The sequence below is a fragment of the Bison bison genome, unplaced genomic scaffold (genome assembly GCF_000754665.1).
Source record: "Bison bison bison isolate TAMUID 2011002044 unplaced genomic scaffold, Bison_UMD1.0 scf7180017864065, whole genome shotgun sequence".
Classification (NCBI taxonomy): Eukaryota; Metazoa; Chordata; class Mammalia; order Artiodactyla; family Bovidae; genus Bison; species Bison bison.
The window spans coordinates 1,298,264-1,315,072 of NW_011494637.1; the positions used below are offsets into that span (position 1 = coordinate 1,298,264).

At 39.5% G+C, this 16,809-nt stretch overlaps 1 protein-coding gene across 8 annotated transcripts in view; it reads right to left on the minus strand.

Annotated features, from left to right (window-relative positions):
* The window catches only part of PARK2 (parkin RBR E3 ubiquitin protein ligase), a 1,245,124-nt gene that overhangs the window by 1,147,380 nt on the left and 80,935 nt on the right, over positions 1–16,809 (minus strand). For 7 of the 8 annotated variants that reach the window (XM_010836734.1, XM_010836732.1, XM_010836731.1 and 4 more), the window contains exon 2: positions 16,239–16,367. The exons of the other annotated variant lie outside the window; for it this stretch is intronic. In XM_010836734.1, the coding sequence (XP_010835036.1) occupies positions 16,239–16,245 (7 nt within the window). In that variant the 5' untranslated portion in view covers positions 16,246–16,367. The remainder of the gene's footprint in view (positions 1–16,238; positions 16,368–16,809) is intronic. 8 annotated transcript variants of the gene reach the window in all.

Below are 16,809 nucleotides of genomic sequence, written 5' to 3' on the forward strand. Positions count from 1 at the left end.
TAAGAATTGATATTGATTTTTTGTAACTATAATAAGAAAGAGAAATGTGTAAATAAGACAGACACAAAAATTGAAATGATAGACAAAACCGTGACTGAAACAAAAATTCAGTTTGTTCATAATAATATAAAAAATACAAGAAAATACTCTAATAAAATAGTCTAATGTAATAAATGTTTTAGAAAAGGCAGAGGAACCAGAGATCAAATTGCCAACATCTGCTAGATCATTAAAAAAGCAAGAGAGCTCCAGAAAAACATCTATTTCTGCTTTACTGACTATGTCAAAGCCTTTGACTGTGTGGATCACAATAAACTGTGGAAAATACTGACAGAGATGGGAATACCAGACCACCTGACCTGCCTTTTGAGAAACCTGTATGGAGGTCAGGAAACAACAGTCAGAACTGGACATGGAACAACAGACTGGTTCCAAATAGGAAAAGGAGTACGTCAAGGCTGTATATTGTCACCCTGCTTATTTAACTTCTATGCAGAGTACATCATGAGAAATGCTGGGCTGGAGGAAGCACAAGCTGGGATCAAGATTGCCAGGAGAAATATCAATAACCTCAGATATGCAGATGACACCACCCTTATGGCAGAAAGTGAAGAGGAACAAAAAGCCTCTTGATCAAAGTGAAGGAGTAGAGTGAAAAAGCTGGCTTAAAGCTCAACATTCAGAAAACGAAGATCATGGCATCTGATCCCATCACTTCATGGCAAATAGATGCGGAAACAGTGGAAACAGTGTCAGACTTTAATTTTGGGGGCTCTAAAATCACTGCAGATGGTGACTGCAGCCACGAAATTAAAAGATGCTTACTCCTTGGAAGGAAGGTTATGACCAACCTAGATAGAATATGTAAAAGCAGAGACATTACTTTGCCAACAAAGGTCCGTCTAATCAAGGCTATGGTTTTTCCAGTGGTCATGTATGGATGTGAGAGTTGGACTGTGAAGAAACCTGTGCGACTAAGAATTGATGCTTTTGAACTGTGGTGTGGAGAAGACTCTTGAAAGTCCCTTGCACTGCAAGGAGATCCAACCAGTCCATCCTAAAGGAGATTAGTCCTGGGTGTTCAATGGAAGGGCTGATGTTGAAGCTGAAACTCCAGTACTTTGGCCACCTCATGCGAAGAGTTGACTCATTGGAAAATACCCTGATGCTGGGAGGGATTGGGGGCAGGAGGAGAAGGGGACGAAAGAGGATGAGATGGCTGGATGGCATCACTGACTCCATGTACATGGGTTTGGATAGACTCCGGGAGTTGGTGATAGACAGGGAGGCGTGGCGTGCTGCAATTCATGGGGTTGCGAAGAGTCAGACACGACTGAGCAACTGAACTGAACTGAATGTAATAAAAAAATAATCAAGCTAACTTCTCCATAATAGAACATATTTTACAGAAATTTTTCTGGAAAACATAAGCAAAACTAACATTCAAAGGATTTGGTAGGTGCAATCCTATGTGAGAAGGATTGTTTTATTTAAAATATTAGTAGTGTTAACTTTCAATACTTAAGTTATATGTTATGTGCATATTAACTTTGAATGTGTCTTTTATATCCATCTCTCAGCATTTCACTGCTATTCCTTATGGCAACCCAGGTAAGTACTACAATGGTCTCATGGTTTGAAATCAAACTAACTAAACCCTTTAGTGGGGGCTTCCCTGGTGGTTCAGTCAGTAAAGAGTCTTCCTGCAATGATGGAAACCCTGGTTTGTTCCCCGGATTGGGAATAGCCCATGGATAAGGAAATGGCAACTCACTCCAGTATTCTTGCCTGGAAAATCCCATTGACAGAGGAACCTTGGCAGGCTACAGACCATGGGGTCGCAAGAGTCGGACGTGAGTTAGTGACTAAACCTAAACTCTTAAGTGAATGGATCCATTTTACTCCTTGGGAAAATAAAGATCACAACTCCTAAGACTCTAGCTTCTAGAGAAGTTCAATTGTTAATAAAACCAGATTTATAAAACTTCATACAATTTGGCTGATTTTTCACTGCAGAAATCATAAGAATGCATATGGAACTGGAGGTTCCAGATTGTCTGGTTTCTGCTCCCACTCACTGAATGCAGTGTCCAAAGAACCCCACTGCTAGTGCCAGCAGCCCTATAAGGGTCTCTCTCCCCCTTGCACCTGGAATGTTCCTGGGATGGCAGAATGAAGTGACAGAGGGAAGAAGACCACTTGTGCCAAACTAAACAAGAGAATAAATATGGCAAACCACTTTTCATCATTGCCCCAAATACCCTAAGTATAAACAATGGTTTGCTAAACATTAATAAATAGCTTCTAAATAATTAAAAGTGGAAAATGTTCTATGAGAAACTAGATAGTTATAAAGAGAACTCCGTGCATGAAGAAACTGTTACAAGGCACAGAGGCAAGAGAACTAACTAGCATTTAGAAACAGACCACAGAGGAGCCTGAATTTCCTTCAAGTCCTGGAACAGCGGGTGTGCATTCCCGCTTTTACCCTTGGTTCTGGCTGTTCCTTAAGGCCGGAACGCCAGGGGTACATCCTGGGGGCTAAGACTGTGGCCTCTGGAAAGTCTTCTCTCTGCAATTTCTACTTCAGCCTGGATCACTTGCAATTGTAAAGGTACACTCTCATGACTCTCTCCTTTCAGACCGCACGTCTCTTATGGCAAAATTTTGTGTCTTATTTAGCTTGTATTGCCACCAATGGCTGACACAAGGACAGTGGCAGACAAATCTTTATTCAATTAAATAAATCCTCCTAGAAGCAACCTAGATGTCCATCAGCAGATGAATGGATAAGAAAGCTGTGGTACATATACACAATGGAGTATTACTCAGCCATTAAAAAGAATTCATTTGAATCAGTTCTAATGAGGTGGATGAAACTGGAGCCTATTATACAGAGTGAAGTAAGCCAGAAGGAAAAACACCAATACAGTATACTAATGCATATATATGGAATTTAGAAAGATGATAACAATAACCCTGTGTACGAGACAGCAAAAGAGACACTGATGTATGGAACAGTCTTATGGACTCTGTGGGAGAGGGAGAGGGTGGGAAGATTTGGGAGAATGGCATTGAAACATGTAAAATATCATGTATGAAACGAGATGCCAGTCCAGGTTCAATGCACGATACTGGATGCTTGGGCCTAGTGCACTGGGACGACCCAGAGGGATGGTATGGGGAGGGAGGTGGGAGGAGGGTTCAGGATGGGGAGCACATGTATACCTGTGATGGATTCATTTTGATATTTGGCAAAACTAATACAATTATGTAAAGTTTAAAAATAAAATAAAAATTTAAAAAAAATAAATAAAAAATAAATAAATAAAAGCTAATAACAACAACAAAAATAAATAAATAAATAAATAAATAAATCCTCCTAGATTCCAACTGCCTCATTTGTAATACTGAAGTTTTCTATTCCTTTCAGCTTCTATAATTCTATGATATTTTTAAACTGAAATACTGTACTCTTCCCTTAACTATTTTGCATCTATCAAAGAACAAAGCATCTTCTATAGTTTACCTTGATTTCTCCCTTTCATGCAAGCCAGTCCTGTGTGCTCACAAGAGCCAAGTTTCACACACAGCAGTTAACAGAGTAGCCTCAGACATGTTTTTAATATGGGAAAGACACAACCTTGGGTCTTGGGAAGGGCAGTCAACTGCACTCTGAGCCATGTATCCAATTTACCAAATATATAATTCAGTAATAATAATAATTCAATTCCATCTCTATCACTCTCTTTCTCCCCCTCAGACCCCGCCTCCTTCTCTTTCTTGATGTTTGACCATTCATAAAAATCAAGTCAGTGCCACAGAAGGACTTGACTTTTAGGGTAAAGTCATCAATATGATTATGAGTGATGGCTCAAAAGCATCAGACTTGAGTTTGCTTGACTGTGCGTGAGACCATTATCTGTTAATGATGCTTTTCTTACCCTACATCTCAAATGTTCTATAATAGTAGAGCTTTGTCACATTACCTCACCTTGTTATTAAATCTTTATTTAAATAACTCTTAATTTGCATTGCTCTTCCAAGGAATTTTATTTCTTAATTTGGCTGACAGATTTTTCAAACCGTCATTATGATTTAAGAGTTTGCTGATTCTCAGTGATAATCACATAAAGTTCAAAGGAAAACAAATTGATGATACTTAATCGTCTCTGATGATTCCACTGATTGTTTTACACCAGAGGATCTGTTACCTTGTACATGTAAATACCTCAAGCACATGACTAATTTCAGATTTCAGGGACTGGGGACCTGATCCATTTCGTATGATGCGTCTAGCTGAAATTCACGAAATATGACCTACTCTTCAGACCTACTCTACCAATCTCAATTCCTTATGTTCACTCAGTTAGTAGCAATATCAGCTCTAAATCAGAAAGGCATCAGGGATGTTCACAGAAAAATCTGACTCCCAAACGAGCAAATAACAAGCTACAAGGCATCCTGGGCACAAGGCATTCCATTAAGAACTAAATACTTCAGTACTCACAGTGCTGTGCCTGAAACACAGTGGAAATTATAATAAAAGTCAATTATTTGACACTTTCTAAATCTCAGTAACAGTTCCATATTACTTAAATATCCATACAATTTGCTCACAAAAAAAGTTAATGTTAAATTACTATAATTTTCATATGCTCCTACTATTGGACAATACATCTTTTTTTTTAATCTCCTGTGGAAACAAGTCACCAGAAAAAAAAAAAAATCTCAGCCACATAAATTTATTCTACTAATCTGACATGAAATAAATACTCAACACAAATACATAAGAAGAGCAACACATCTTTGGCTAAATTATGGCTTTGAAATTGTTGAGCTCTCCCCCTCTGTTGTGGAGCAATGTAGAAAACCAACCAACAAAGAAGGTTTCAAACCTCTATTTTACCAACAAGGTAACTGTTCAAGGGTGATAAAGAGATCATTAAAGGTAACACGCTGCCTTGTTCAAGGCATCTTAAGGGATTTATTGGGCAAACACGTGCAGATCCTAACTGTCTCTGAAGCTTCTCAAGAGACCTCGACTGTGTAAACAGTGACATAGGACGCGTGTAGTGCAAACATCAATGAGAAGAGAAGACGTGGAGAAGCAAAATGTGGCTAGAGACACAGACGGTTAGACTGAGATCCCAGGGCATCAAATCTGCAATAAACACAGATGCACACACACACATACACTTCAAATGGGGCCAGACATCCCTCATAACTCAAGAATTCTAACACCCAGAAGAGGCTTATGATAAGAACCCCTGAGCAAAGTGGACAGAAGTGAGTGGAAGCTGGACACACAGGTTTCCCGTCAGGACTGGACCAACTCTTAAGCTTTCACCTCTACTTAGCCTTAATGTGAGTTCCAGAGAAGTTAATTCAATTCACACAGAATCTCTAGCTTGAAATTAGGAAGAAATGAAAAACTACAATTTCATATTTGACTTCTGTATTCTCTCCTTCCCTAGAAACTACCTATTATTTATAAAATTAAATAGTGAAACAGTACCTTAACTTAAAATGTTAGCAAATCCTTGTAAATTTGGGTCATTTGTTAGGTTAATGAGAAACACATTTTTCTTCATTTAGTTTCCGTAAAAGTCACTAACTTATGTCACTTGTTCTTAAATTTACTTCATCAGTATTAATTTTTATGCATTAATTTCTAATTTGCGCAATATTTTTCTGCACAAAACTGGATTTTCAAGCCAATGGATGACAAGACTAAAACTGCTTGAAGAAAGCATCTCTAACAACTCCAAGTACTACAATACAATCAGTGCAGATGATGTTTTCAGATTCTTTCATAGTCTCTTTCAGTTTCATTCATGATCAGCTAAAAAAAAAAGACAAATTCTGAATTGCTGAAATGTGAATTTCCTTCTCAACTTGTAATTTGTTTCAGTACACACTGTATTTGCCTCTGTAAAGAATTCCACATTATTTATTTTCCTTTATGCCTAACAATAAAAGTAAAACAACAATATCCCAAAATGGTTGTTACTACTGTTCAACTCTTTGAGGCACAGAGTGAATGAAAAGCTTTCAAACAACTCTTTCAGGATTTAATATGTTAGTATAGATGGATGACACGTGGTGAACAATCGTCCCACCAGTGCAGGAGACAGGAGACTCAGTGTCAGTCCCTGGGTGGAGATGATCTCCTGGGGTAGGAAATAGCAAGCCACTCCAGTGATCTTGACTGGGAAATCCCAAGGACAGAGAAGCCTGGCGGACAATAATCCACGGGGTCACGAAGAATTGGACACAACTGAGAGACTGAGAACGCACAAGAACAGATAGGCTAGACTAAAAAAAAAAAAAACTGTTTAGACCAACTGAAGAAAATTTTTTATTAAGGAAACAGGAAAGGCGACAGATTGTCTACATCTATAGACGCCCCACCACGCACACACCTCTCTCCACACCTCTGTGGTTCTGCCGCTAACTAGGTCAGGCCTGCCCGTCTGCCTCGAGGTCATCTTGCTTCACACCACTATAAACATTCTCAAGGAAACAAAGACCTGTTTTGCATTAAATATTCTAAAACAGTGTATTTTATATTTTCCATAATCTCATGCTTATCCCAACCTGTTTATTCCTTAGAATGCTCTACTTGGGGGAAATGGCACCACCATTCCCCAGTTGCTCAGGCCTAGTAAAGAACAATTGTTGAAAAGGTAAAACTGTGACTTACATGTAAATGTCAAATAAACACATGTCAAAAATTTTATATACTCAGTAATTAATGAGGAAAACAGATGTTAAAATCAGTTAAAATGGGAACTTGAAGAGCAAGGTGCTTACAATCAATTTTAAAAAGTAGTGCTACGATTGCTCTAATTGTTACAAAATGAGTTAATGTCCAATGGGGCAATAAATGATACATTTTTAAATCATCTTTTCCACCAGGTAGGAAGTACCTGCATCTCTACCATATCATAATCTATATATTGACCTCTTCCCCTACAGTTATGAAACAGGTCAGAAAACAGAAAATCAAAGGACAAAGCCTACACTGAACTGAAGGAACGCCCAGCAGTGCCTGCCCATTTCTATTCTTCAGAAGATTGTTCTGATATTCTTACCCCTTGATCATAAATAATCCCCACAGATTGTTCTTTAAACAGAAAGTCTAGCCTCATTAGGTTTAACCTAATTATTCAGAGATGCAATGCAGCGAGGGTCCTGATTAAAAATACGAGTCTTCTTGAGTTTGCTCTGCAAATTTGGGGCCTTACAGTACTGAGTAACTATGAAGGATTGAGAATTAACTTTTCTCTGCACTTTTTGTTTAGTGTCTCTTACAGGATTAGATTCTTAAATCCTCAATTATGTTTTTATTGTGAGTCTAGAAGACCAAGTCCAAGAGACTTTCCCCAACAGATTTCACCTTGGTCTATGCATCTGGGTGTATTCTTCTCTTCTTGGATTCCAAAATTTTCTCAGCTCTCTGATCTGGCAGGGGACCACACAAGTTATGAGGCTGGCACCGTGTAAGCCAGTTTCTAAGCCAAGGTTCTTGGGAGGACTCTGTAGGCGTTAAACCACATTGGTCTTCATACAGGCTTCCAAGGGAGTACCTCTCTCTAATAGTGAGTGATTCATACCTGATTCAATGACAATCACTCTCAAAAGTTGTATTAGTTGCACAATTGATTTTTCCAACTACATTCTGGTAAAAAGAGGGCAAGATTCTTACGAATCTATTCACGAATAATTAGATTGCCAAGTAACAAATATCAGTAAAATTATCATTTCTGAATCCTACGGGACAAGTAAAAATCAGATACCATTAAAACACTTCAGTTTACCACACTAAAGTCTATTACACTGAAACTTAAAGACATCTCAAGAAAGAGAAAGGGCTTCCTCACAGAACCATGAAGAATACACCTTTCAAACAGTACCAACAATGTCCAAATAAATTTCTCTCATCAGTTCATTCAGTCCTTGGTGATTAAGTCTCACTCCACCGGATATCATTTCATCTGCTGCTGGACTGAAGGAAGACCCAGAAGCCCTGCCTCTGGCCCTGGTCTAGTCTGAGCATTTCTAACAGTGCCCGCTTGGAAGCCTGCTCTCAAACTTGTCCACTGAAGTGAAGTAGCCCACCGTGCGGTACCGTTCCTCCCATAGATTTTGAGACTCTTCCTTGTTGAAAGTACAAATTCTAACCTATAGCTTATAGCAGAGCCATCAAGCAAGCACTAGAAAGAACAACTGTTTGATAATGAGACTCATTACTGTCGTTAACTTATTATAGTAACCAATAATATCACAACGAATATCACAACGAACAAGAGTAAAATTAACACGTGGGATAGAACACATAACTATTTCATAATCATTTCCTCTGTGAGTTAAAAATATACCAGGGACACTGACAAATATCCAGGGCCTTTGCAAAATGTGTACTATCTATAAAATATGTATATAAGTAAATAATATTTTGCTTCTACAATCTTAACCTATTGAAGGTTGACCATCTTTTCATATTGACAACTTAACCTATGCAGCTCTTATGACAGCTTGAGTTAATTAAGAAACATAGAACCACCAAACAAACCTCATATTTTCTTCCTATCTTTCTACTTACAAAATGAAAGAATAATCTTTCTGATTGTCCAGAGGTCCTCTGGAAAAATGCAAAGACAGTTTTCAGCATAAAAGAAAAAAATTTTTTTCTAAATTTCACACCAAATCTAAGGAAGGCCAAATCAAGAACTGGCAAAAAAGCTTTTCTTGGTTAATTAAGATAGACGCATGGGAGCATGAAAAACAATGCTTGGTTATTTATCAAGATAAAAAAAAAAAAAGAAGGCACAGGAGTATATGGAAACTTTGGTTCTTCACAAGGGAGGAATCACTGGTTATCAATCTTTGCTGTTGTTTGCATGCATTTATTTTGTCTTTGTAAACAATCAAAGACATGATGAGATCAACACAAAGCTGAGAAAATTATTCTTGAGATACAAAATCCCTACCACATGGGCAAATTACTCAGCAGGTAAAGAAGAACCTTTTACCATTCTTAGTTCATCTAAGACCAATTTATCATTTTAAGAGAGTGAGTTAATTTACACCTTTGTATTTGTGCAATGCTTGGTGGTAAAGTTTTTATGGAATACTTCCATTTCCTTATTCTCTCTTGTAAATAAATCCTATCAAAACTGAGCAAATTTTACTAAAAATTTAATACATCCCATTATTTCTTATCAGATTCAGATACTGCAAGGCAAGGCAGGGAAAATCCCATTCCCCCAGCCAGTCTCTCTAACTGGCATACTTACTCCTTCATCCACCCTCCTATGCTGGGAGTTAACTAGTCCTTTGGGGAAACACTGGTCTCATTTTTCTCTTGATAAGCCAAAGAACTCATGCAGCTGTGTTCCTTTGTCATTATTGCCTCTATGGATAATAATTATTAGTTATGACTTTTAGCAAATTTAATAGCTTCTACTTCATAGAGAAGAATGGGAGGTAGTGAGGGCATCTATCATACACAGCATTTTAGCAGGTCAGCAAAGCTCACAACATACAGCACACAGTTTTCTGTGGCCACATTCCTCTCTTTCCTACCTTCCAAAAGTGCCAAAAAGGAACACACTCGTTTATTTTTATTCATAAATTAAGAGTCAAAAAAAATTTTTTTAATTTAAATATCTTTTGCATTAATTGTTTTAGTATACTATCTTACCTACTGAATATAACCAACTGATATACCCAACAGAATGCAGAGTGTCAGAGAATACAGCGGAGATAAGAAGGCCTTCTTCAATGAACAATCCACAGAAATAGAGGAAAACAACAGAATGGGAAAGACCAGAGATCTCTTCAAGAAAATTGGAAATATCAAGGAAACATTTCATGCAAGAATGGGCATGATAAAGGACAGAAAAGGTAAGGACCTAACAGAGGCAGCAGAGATAAAGAGGAGGCAAGAATACACTGAAGAACTATACAAAAAAGGTCTTAATGACTCAGATAATCACAGTGGTATGGTCACTCACCTAGTGCCAGACATCCTGGAGTGTGAAGTCAAGTGGGCCTTAGGAAGCATTAGTATGAACAAAGCTAGTATAGGTGATGAAACTCCAGCTGAGCTATTTCAAATCCCAAAAGATGATGCTGTTAAAATGCCGCACTCAACATGTCAGCAAATTTGGAAAATTCAGCAGTGGCCACAGGACTGGAAAAGGTAAGTTTTCATTCCAATCCCAAAGAAGAGCAATGCCAAAGATGTTCAAACTACCTTACAACTGAACTCATTTCACATGCTAGCAAGGTTATGCTCAAAATCCTTCAAGCTAGACTTCAGTAGTACATGAACCAAAAACTTTCAGATGTACAAGCTGGTTTTAGAAAAGGCAGAGGAACCAAAGATCAAATTGGTTCCAACACTGGAAAGCCAACACTCATTGGATCATATTACAATATACATATCGTCATGATGGAACTGCTTTCTTGTTTACTACTTTATTGCCCATTATTCCACTGCATACTGACAGTTATTCTAATATTTCATGACTGTCTGTGGCCCTTTTTACCTCCCTAATTGTTATGATTCTTACTACAAATCACATGAATTATCAAGGAAAGGAGGAAGGAAGGGAGGGAAGGGGAGGATGACGAGAGGAAAGGAAAGAAGGAACAAAAAAAGAAAGAAAGACAAGTCGTTATTATCTCATTCATGGAAAAGGCTGGAGGAGGAAGCACCTAACTGGAAATCCAAAAGATGAAATCTCCAATGCTATAATTGACTTCGTACTTGTTTTTTGTTTTTTGCCTTTTGGCTGCATGGTGCTTAGTTCCCTGACCAGGAAATGAACCCACAGCCACTGCATTGCAAGCACAGATTCTTAACCACTGGACCAACAGGGAACTCCCTATAATTGATTTTTGTGCATCTCCAAATAGTCAGCTCAGTTATGCACCTGAGCACCCTCCCTGCCTTACAGAAGACAGCTGAGAGCAGCAATACAAGAGATCTATTATAGCTCTTCTTTTTTAGTGTTCTCTTTTACAGAATAAAAAAGAGACTGAGTCAGGTGTTCTTCAATTATTTCTTTGATACCTAGGATTTTTTTGATGTCATAGTTGTTGTCTTTTGGAAACTAAATTGTGAAAAACTAAGTGTCTCATCAAAAGATTCTCACACACATACACAAAAGAACCAGTCTTGTTATTTCCAGAGCAATTGTTCATAAACTTTCTAAAGCAGATCCCAGTTTTCCTAGGCAAAATGAAGATACCAAATATGTGAAATAAATAAGTTCCTAAAAAATAAAGAGCTACAAGAAAAAAACGGTCAAGAACAGAAAGTACACAAGTAAAACAAAACTGCTTAGGAAACTAAAGTAGTATAGAAAGTTATAAAATAAAAAGTCAAACTTATTCCCCCACCCCTCTGGGCAATGTCTTCAAGGGTTAACACTATTAGCAATTTCTTCTCATTCCGTCTAGAATAATTTTTATACATTCATCCAAATATATTTATCTCAAAGGAAGTATTTTGCTAACTAAATTTATGAAAATAAACCAAGGAGAATATAGAGTCCAGTTTTTGAGTAAAAGCTTATTATGGAGCCAAATGTCACAGAGGATAATTGCAGACTCAAGAAATTCTAACACTCATTTTATCAGGTAATTTAATTTGATTACTTAATATTACAAGTCTGTATTCAAACACATGAGCAGCTAGACTATTAATATAAATTGGTTTTAGCAGTCTGTCTTAAAAATCTCAAATACAGAAATCTGAATGAGATGTAGTAAGTTTGGTTTCAAAGTCGAATTACTGATAATATACAGAAGTTGGTTGAATTCTTTACTTGTGAATATAGCTCAAACAAACAAAAATGCTCAGACCTTTGAGCAAGCATTAAGCTAACATCTTACATTCACTTTTTGTTGTACAGCTCACTAAGGGGTGCCAGAGGTCAGCAGGCCTTCTTGCTGCTCACCTAGGAAATAGAAAACTTGCTTCTATGCTCAGTGTAATCAGTCTCACAATTTTCAATGCCTTCGATTACTTTTCTTGCCTATGTCCCCTCACATCCATGTCATCACTCCTCTGTTGCAACAAATAGTATGGAGAAATGCTCTCAGTTCCTGTTACAGAACACCATGTTAAGAGTTCCCAGTTCTAGGGATTCAAGTCAGCCCTCTGCTACCCTCGCGACTCGGCTGGTGAAGAATCCACCTGCAACGCGGGACACCCGGGTTTGATCCCTGGGTTGGAAAGATCCCCTGGAGAAGGGAAAGGCTACCCACTCCAGTACTCTGGCCTGGAGAATTCCATGGACTGTATAGTCCATGGGGTCGCAAAGAGTCAGACACGACTGAGTGACTTTCACTTTCTGCAACTGTAGCGCAAAATAATTGTCTATGGAGCAAAATGTGTTGATCACTAGAAAGTGTCCCAAATACTCCCCTATACACCATCCCCAACTATTTTCAGAAAGGTCACAGCATGTCTATCCTAAAATTAAGAACTATTTGAGGCTACAAGTAAGGAGACTATAGATAGAAACTGACACCACTGCGTAACTCAAGACTAGAACATCAAACACCACATGTGCCTACTTCGCAATATCAAGACAGCTTTCTCCTAAAAGCTTCAAAATGCTCTGCCTAAGAACATACTTTGTACCAGATTTTCATAACATATATTCTCTGCCCTGAGATTTTACATTATGCTACATGAGATTCCAACAGTCAGTCTCCCTGTATTTACAAGAATTCTTTCATTATGCATCTCTTCTGAGGAAATTAAAGTCTTGGTTATCTTTTTCTCTAAAAAATCATATTACTACTGTGTGAGGAAGCTCCTTTTTACCAATAAGCAGTTATCTCTTGGCTTGGCTCACAATGTAGATATGAGAATGTACAAACACACTTTTATCTGTTGACTTGGCTAGGCGGTGGTGGCCAGTTGTTTGATCAAACATTCATCTAGATGCAGCTGTGAAGATGACTTTGTAGTTGTGATTAACATCTGCAATCAGCTGACTTTAAGTAAAGGAACTATCCTCTACAATGTAGATGGACTTCCTACAGTCAGTTAAAGAGCAAAAAACCTGATTAACTGGGAAAGGAATTCTGCCTTAATTCTGTCACATAAAATTCCTGCCTGAGTTTCCAGCCTGCTGGCCTGCCCTAAAAATGTCATACTTGCCAGGCCTCGTAGCCATGTGAGCCAATTCTTTAAAATAAATCTTACTACAGCTCTCTTATTATATCTATCTAACCTTGGTTCTGTTTCTCTGGAACCCCAACTGATACACATATCAAATCTCTGTCAACACAATATTCAACACATATTTATTGAGGGCATTTATGTGTCAGAGACATTTCTTTGCCAAGAAAGGTCCGTCTAGCCAAGGCTATGGTTTTTCCAGTGGTCATGTATGACTGTGAGAGTTGGACTGTGAAGAAACCTGCGCACCAAAGAATTGATGCTTTTGAACTGTGGTGTTGGAGAAGACTCTTGAGAGTCCCTTGGACTGCAAGGAGATCCAACCAGTCCATTCTGAAGGAGATCAGCCCTGGGATTTCTTTGGAAGGAATGATGCTAAAGCTGAAACTCCAGAATTTTGGCCACCTCATGCGAAGAGCTGACTCATTGGAAAAGACTCTGATGCTGGGAGGGATTGGGGTAGGAGGAGAAGGGGACAACAGAGGATGAGATGGCTGGATGGCATCACTGACTTGATGGACGTGAGTCTGAGTGAACTCCGGGAGTTGGTGATGGACAGGGAGGCCTGTCGTGCTGTGATTCATGGGGTCGCAAAGAGTCGGACACGACTGAGGACTGAACTGAACTGATGTGTCAGATAGTGTTCTAGGTGGGATTCCCAGGTGGCTCAGTGGTAAAGAATCTGCCTGCCAAAGTGGGAGACCTGGGTTTGATCTCTGGGTCGAGGAAGATCCCCTGGAGAAGGAAATGCCAACCTACTCCATTATTCTTGCCTGGGAAATCCCGTGGACAGAGGAGCCTGGCGGGCTACAGCCTATAGTGTCACAAGAGTTGGACATGACTTAGCAACTAAAGAACAACAACTCTTCCAGGTGATGGTGATATAATAATAGAACTGACAAAAGTCTCTATGTCCACAGAGCTCATACTTTAATTGTACTGAGACGAGAAGTTAAATTTTTAGGTAAAGTGACCATGCGATTTATCACACAATCCAGGACACTTTAAAGGTGAAATGGGGCACAAGTAATAATTATGCCAGGACAGCATGCCTAAACCATAAATATTCTGGACAACTCAGCCTGATACAGATCTCCTTAACCTTTGGTAAACTTTGGGCCCATCTACCCCAAAGGACATGTATTTGGTTAAGTACAGAGAGCCAAAGAAGTATATAATTAATCAAGGTTGAGTCACAGACCTACAAGGATCTCAGATTCATGGTACCAGTGGGTTCATATTCCAGTTATGCCTAGATCAATTACATATTATACAAAGCATTCAACTTTTATGAGTCTTAATTATGCCATTTAGAAATCTATATATTAATGAGAACTAATGAGAATCTGTAAATTATGTATGAAAGGAGTTGTGACATGACAGACATTCAATAAAGAGTATATAAAAATAGATCGGCAGTCTTCCCGGTGGTCCAGTGGTTAACAGTCCGCCTTGCAATGTGAGGGAAACCAGCTCGATCCCCAGTCTGGGAGGGTCCCACCTGTCGCGAAGCAGCTAAGCCCGTGTGCCACAACTGAGCCTGAGCTCTAGAGCCACGGAGGAACAACTACTGAAGCCCATACGCCCTAGAAAAAGCCTGCGCCCCACAAAGGAAGCCACCGCAGTGAGAAGCCCGCACTCTGCAATGAAGAGCAGCCAACGCCCTCCGCAACTAGAGAAAGCCCGAAGGCAGCAACAGAGACCCCAGGGCAGCCAAAAATAAATAACTATTTTTTTAAAAAATAGATCACCAAAATAAGCAAGGGTGGGGACAGTTTTGCTTATAAGTCTTTCTATTCTCCTTGACCATTTGGCCCTGGAAGGAGATAATTTTATTAAATGCAACAGTAATAATGAAATTACAGCCATGCTTATAACAACTGTGAGCACAGGCGTGCATGGCTGACTCAATCCGCCATTTATCATTTTTAATATTGCTAGAAGTTACTCTGGATTCACGTTTCAAATGTCTACATTCATGAAACCAAATTCCACACCAACACACACTAAAGTGGAGGCTGGCTCAAGAAGAAAGCTGCCAGTTGTCCAGCCTGGCTGGGAACGGCTGCCAGGAAACAACGGGGAGGACGCTTTATCTGAAGCATCGTGACCTAAGCCAAAACAGCTGTAAACACGTGATAGCAGTTTTGAAGCAGGTTTGACAACTCTTTGCTGTTGCTGTTTTGTCTCTAAGAGAGTCCTGTCTGACCTTTGCGACCCCATGGACTGCAGTTTGCCCGGCTCCTCCGTCCATGGGATTTCCCAGGCAAGAATACTGGAATGGGTTTTCATTCCCTTCTCCAGGGGATCTTCCTGACTCAGAGGTCAGTCGAGCCCACATCTCTTAAATTGGTAGGGGGGTTCTTTACCCCTGGGCCAATGGGGAAGCCCTTGATAAATCTTTATCCTCGGCTAAAACCTCAGATTGAATACTGTGCCATGCACACTAGCTATCTGCAAAAAGTATAAATACCTCTGAGTATGACCTCAAAAGTAAGAAAAACCCTCCTTTCTCTCCCGTCTTCTTTTCTACTGGCTTATTGCAGGGCCCCATGGTCTTACTCCATTTTCTTGGGATCCTCTCAATACAAGCGTGAGCCAAGGCGATCTACTATGAAAATGATATTCTAATTCTGAGAAACGATGGATGAGGTTGCTGAATTGTAAGGACAGCTCAGGTGTGACAATCCTTTCGGAATGCAAAGTCCTAAATGATGCCAAGCTGTGTATAGTTCCTTCCATACGGCAGAGAAAGTAGCTAGGGTGGAGGGGAGCAAGAGATCTAAGGAGAGGGAAGATCTGAGTCCCAGTGCCTTTTCCCCGCAGGCAGGAAAGTCCAGAGCTTCCTCGCCCTACACACACAATTAACTGCTATTACTGGCATCACCGACTCAGCGGACATGAGTTTGAGCAGACTCCGAGAGATGGTGAAGGACAGGGAACCCTGGCATGCTGCAGGCCCTGGGGTCACAGAGTCGGACACCACTGGAGACTGAGCAATAACAACAACAAAGCAGGGCTGATTTACCTTTCATCGTTGTCAGCGAGTCCAAGCTCCCTCCGAGTTGTTCAGGCAAACAATGAGACTGTACTCAGACTCAAGAGGACGGCAGAGGAAAGTCTCAAAACAACTTTGTTGAGGTCAGGATGTCAGGTTCTAGTGTAAAACAGAGAAGGGGAGGAGTTGAGGGAGTAAATTATAAGGCCACAATCTTGTAAATCTCTCCTGGAAAGGCCAACCTCCAGGAAGGGAGGGGATCTGTTAATCTCTTCTTTCTTGTAACCATTCACAGGTGGGTAGAGTCAGATTATTTTCCTGTAAACTGATCAAAGGCAGAGGGGCAGGGTTCCCCCAGGCAGGTCATTATGTATGATTATAACAACAAAAGCAAAGACAAGCAAAGGTTAAAATCAAAGAAATAGATCCAACATGGAGTTAGAATTGGCCTTTTCCTGCAAATCAGGACAATAAGAGATCATTCTGCAAAATGTTCTAATTGTTACTTACCCTTCAAAATTTCCTTCCAAATCTGATTCATTAAAGAGAAAACCAATTTTCTTAATAAACAGAAACTCACATTATTTTCCTTAATAAACAG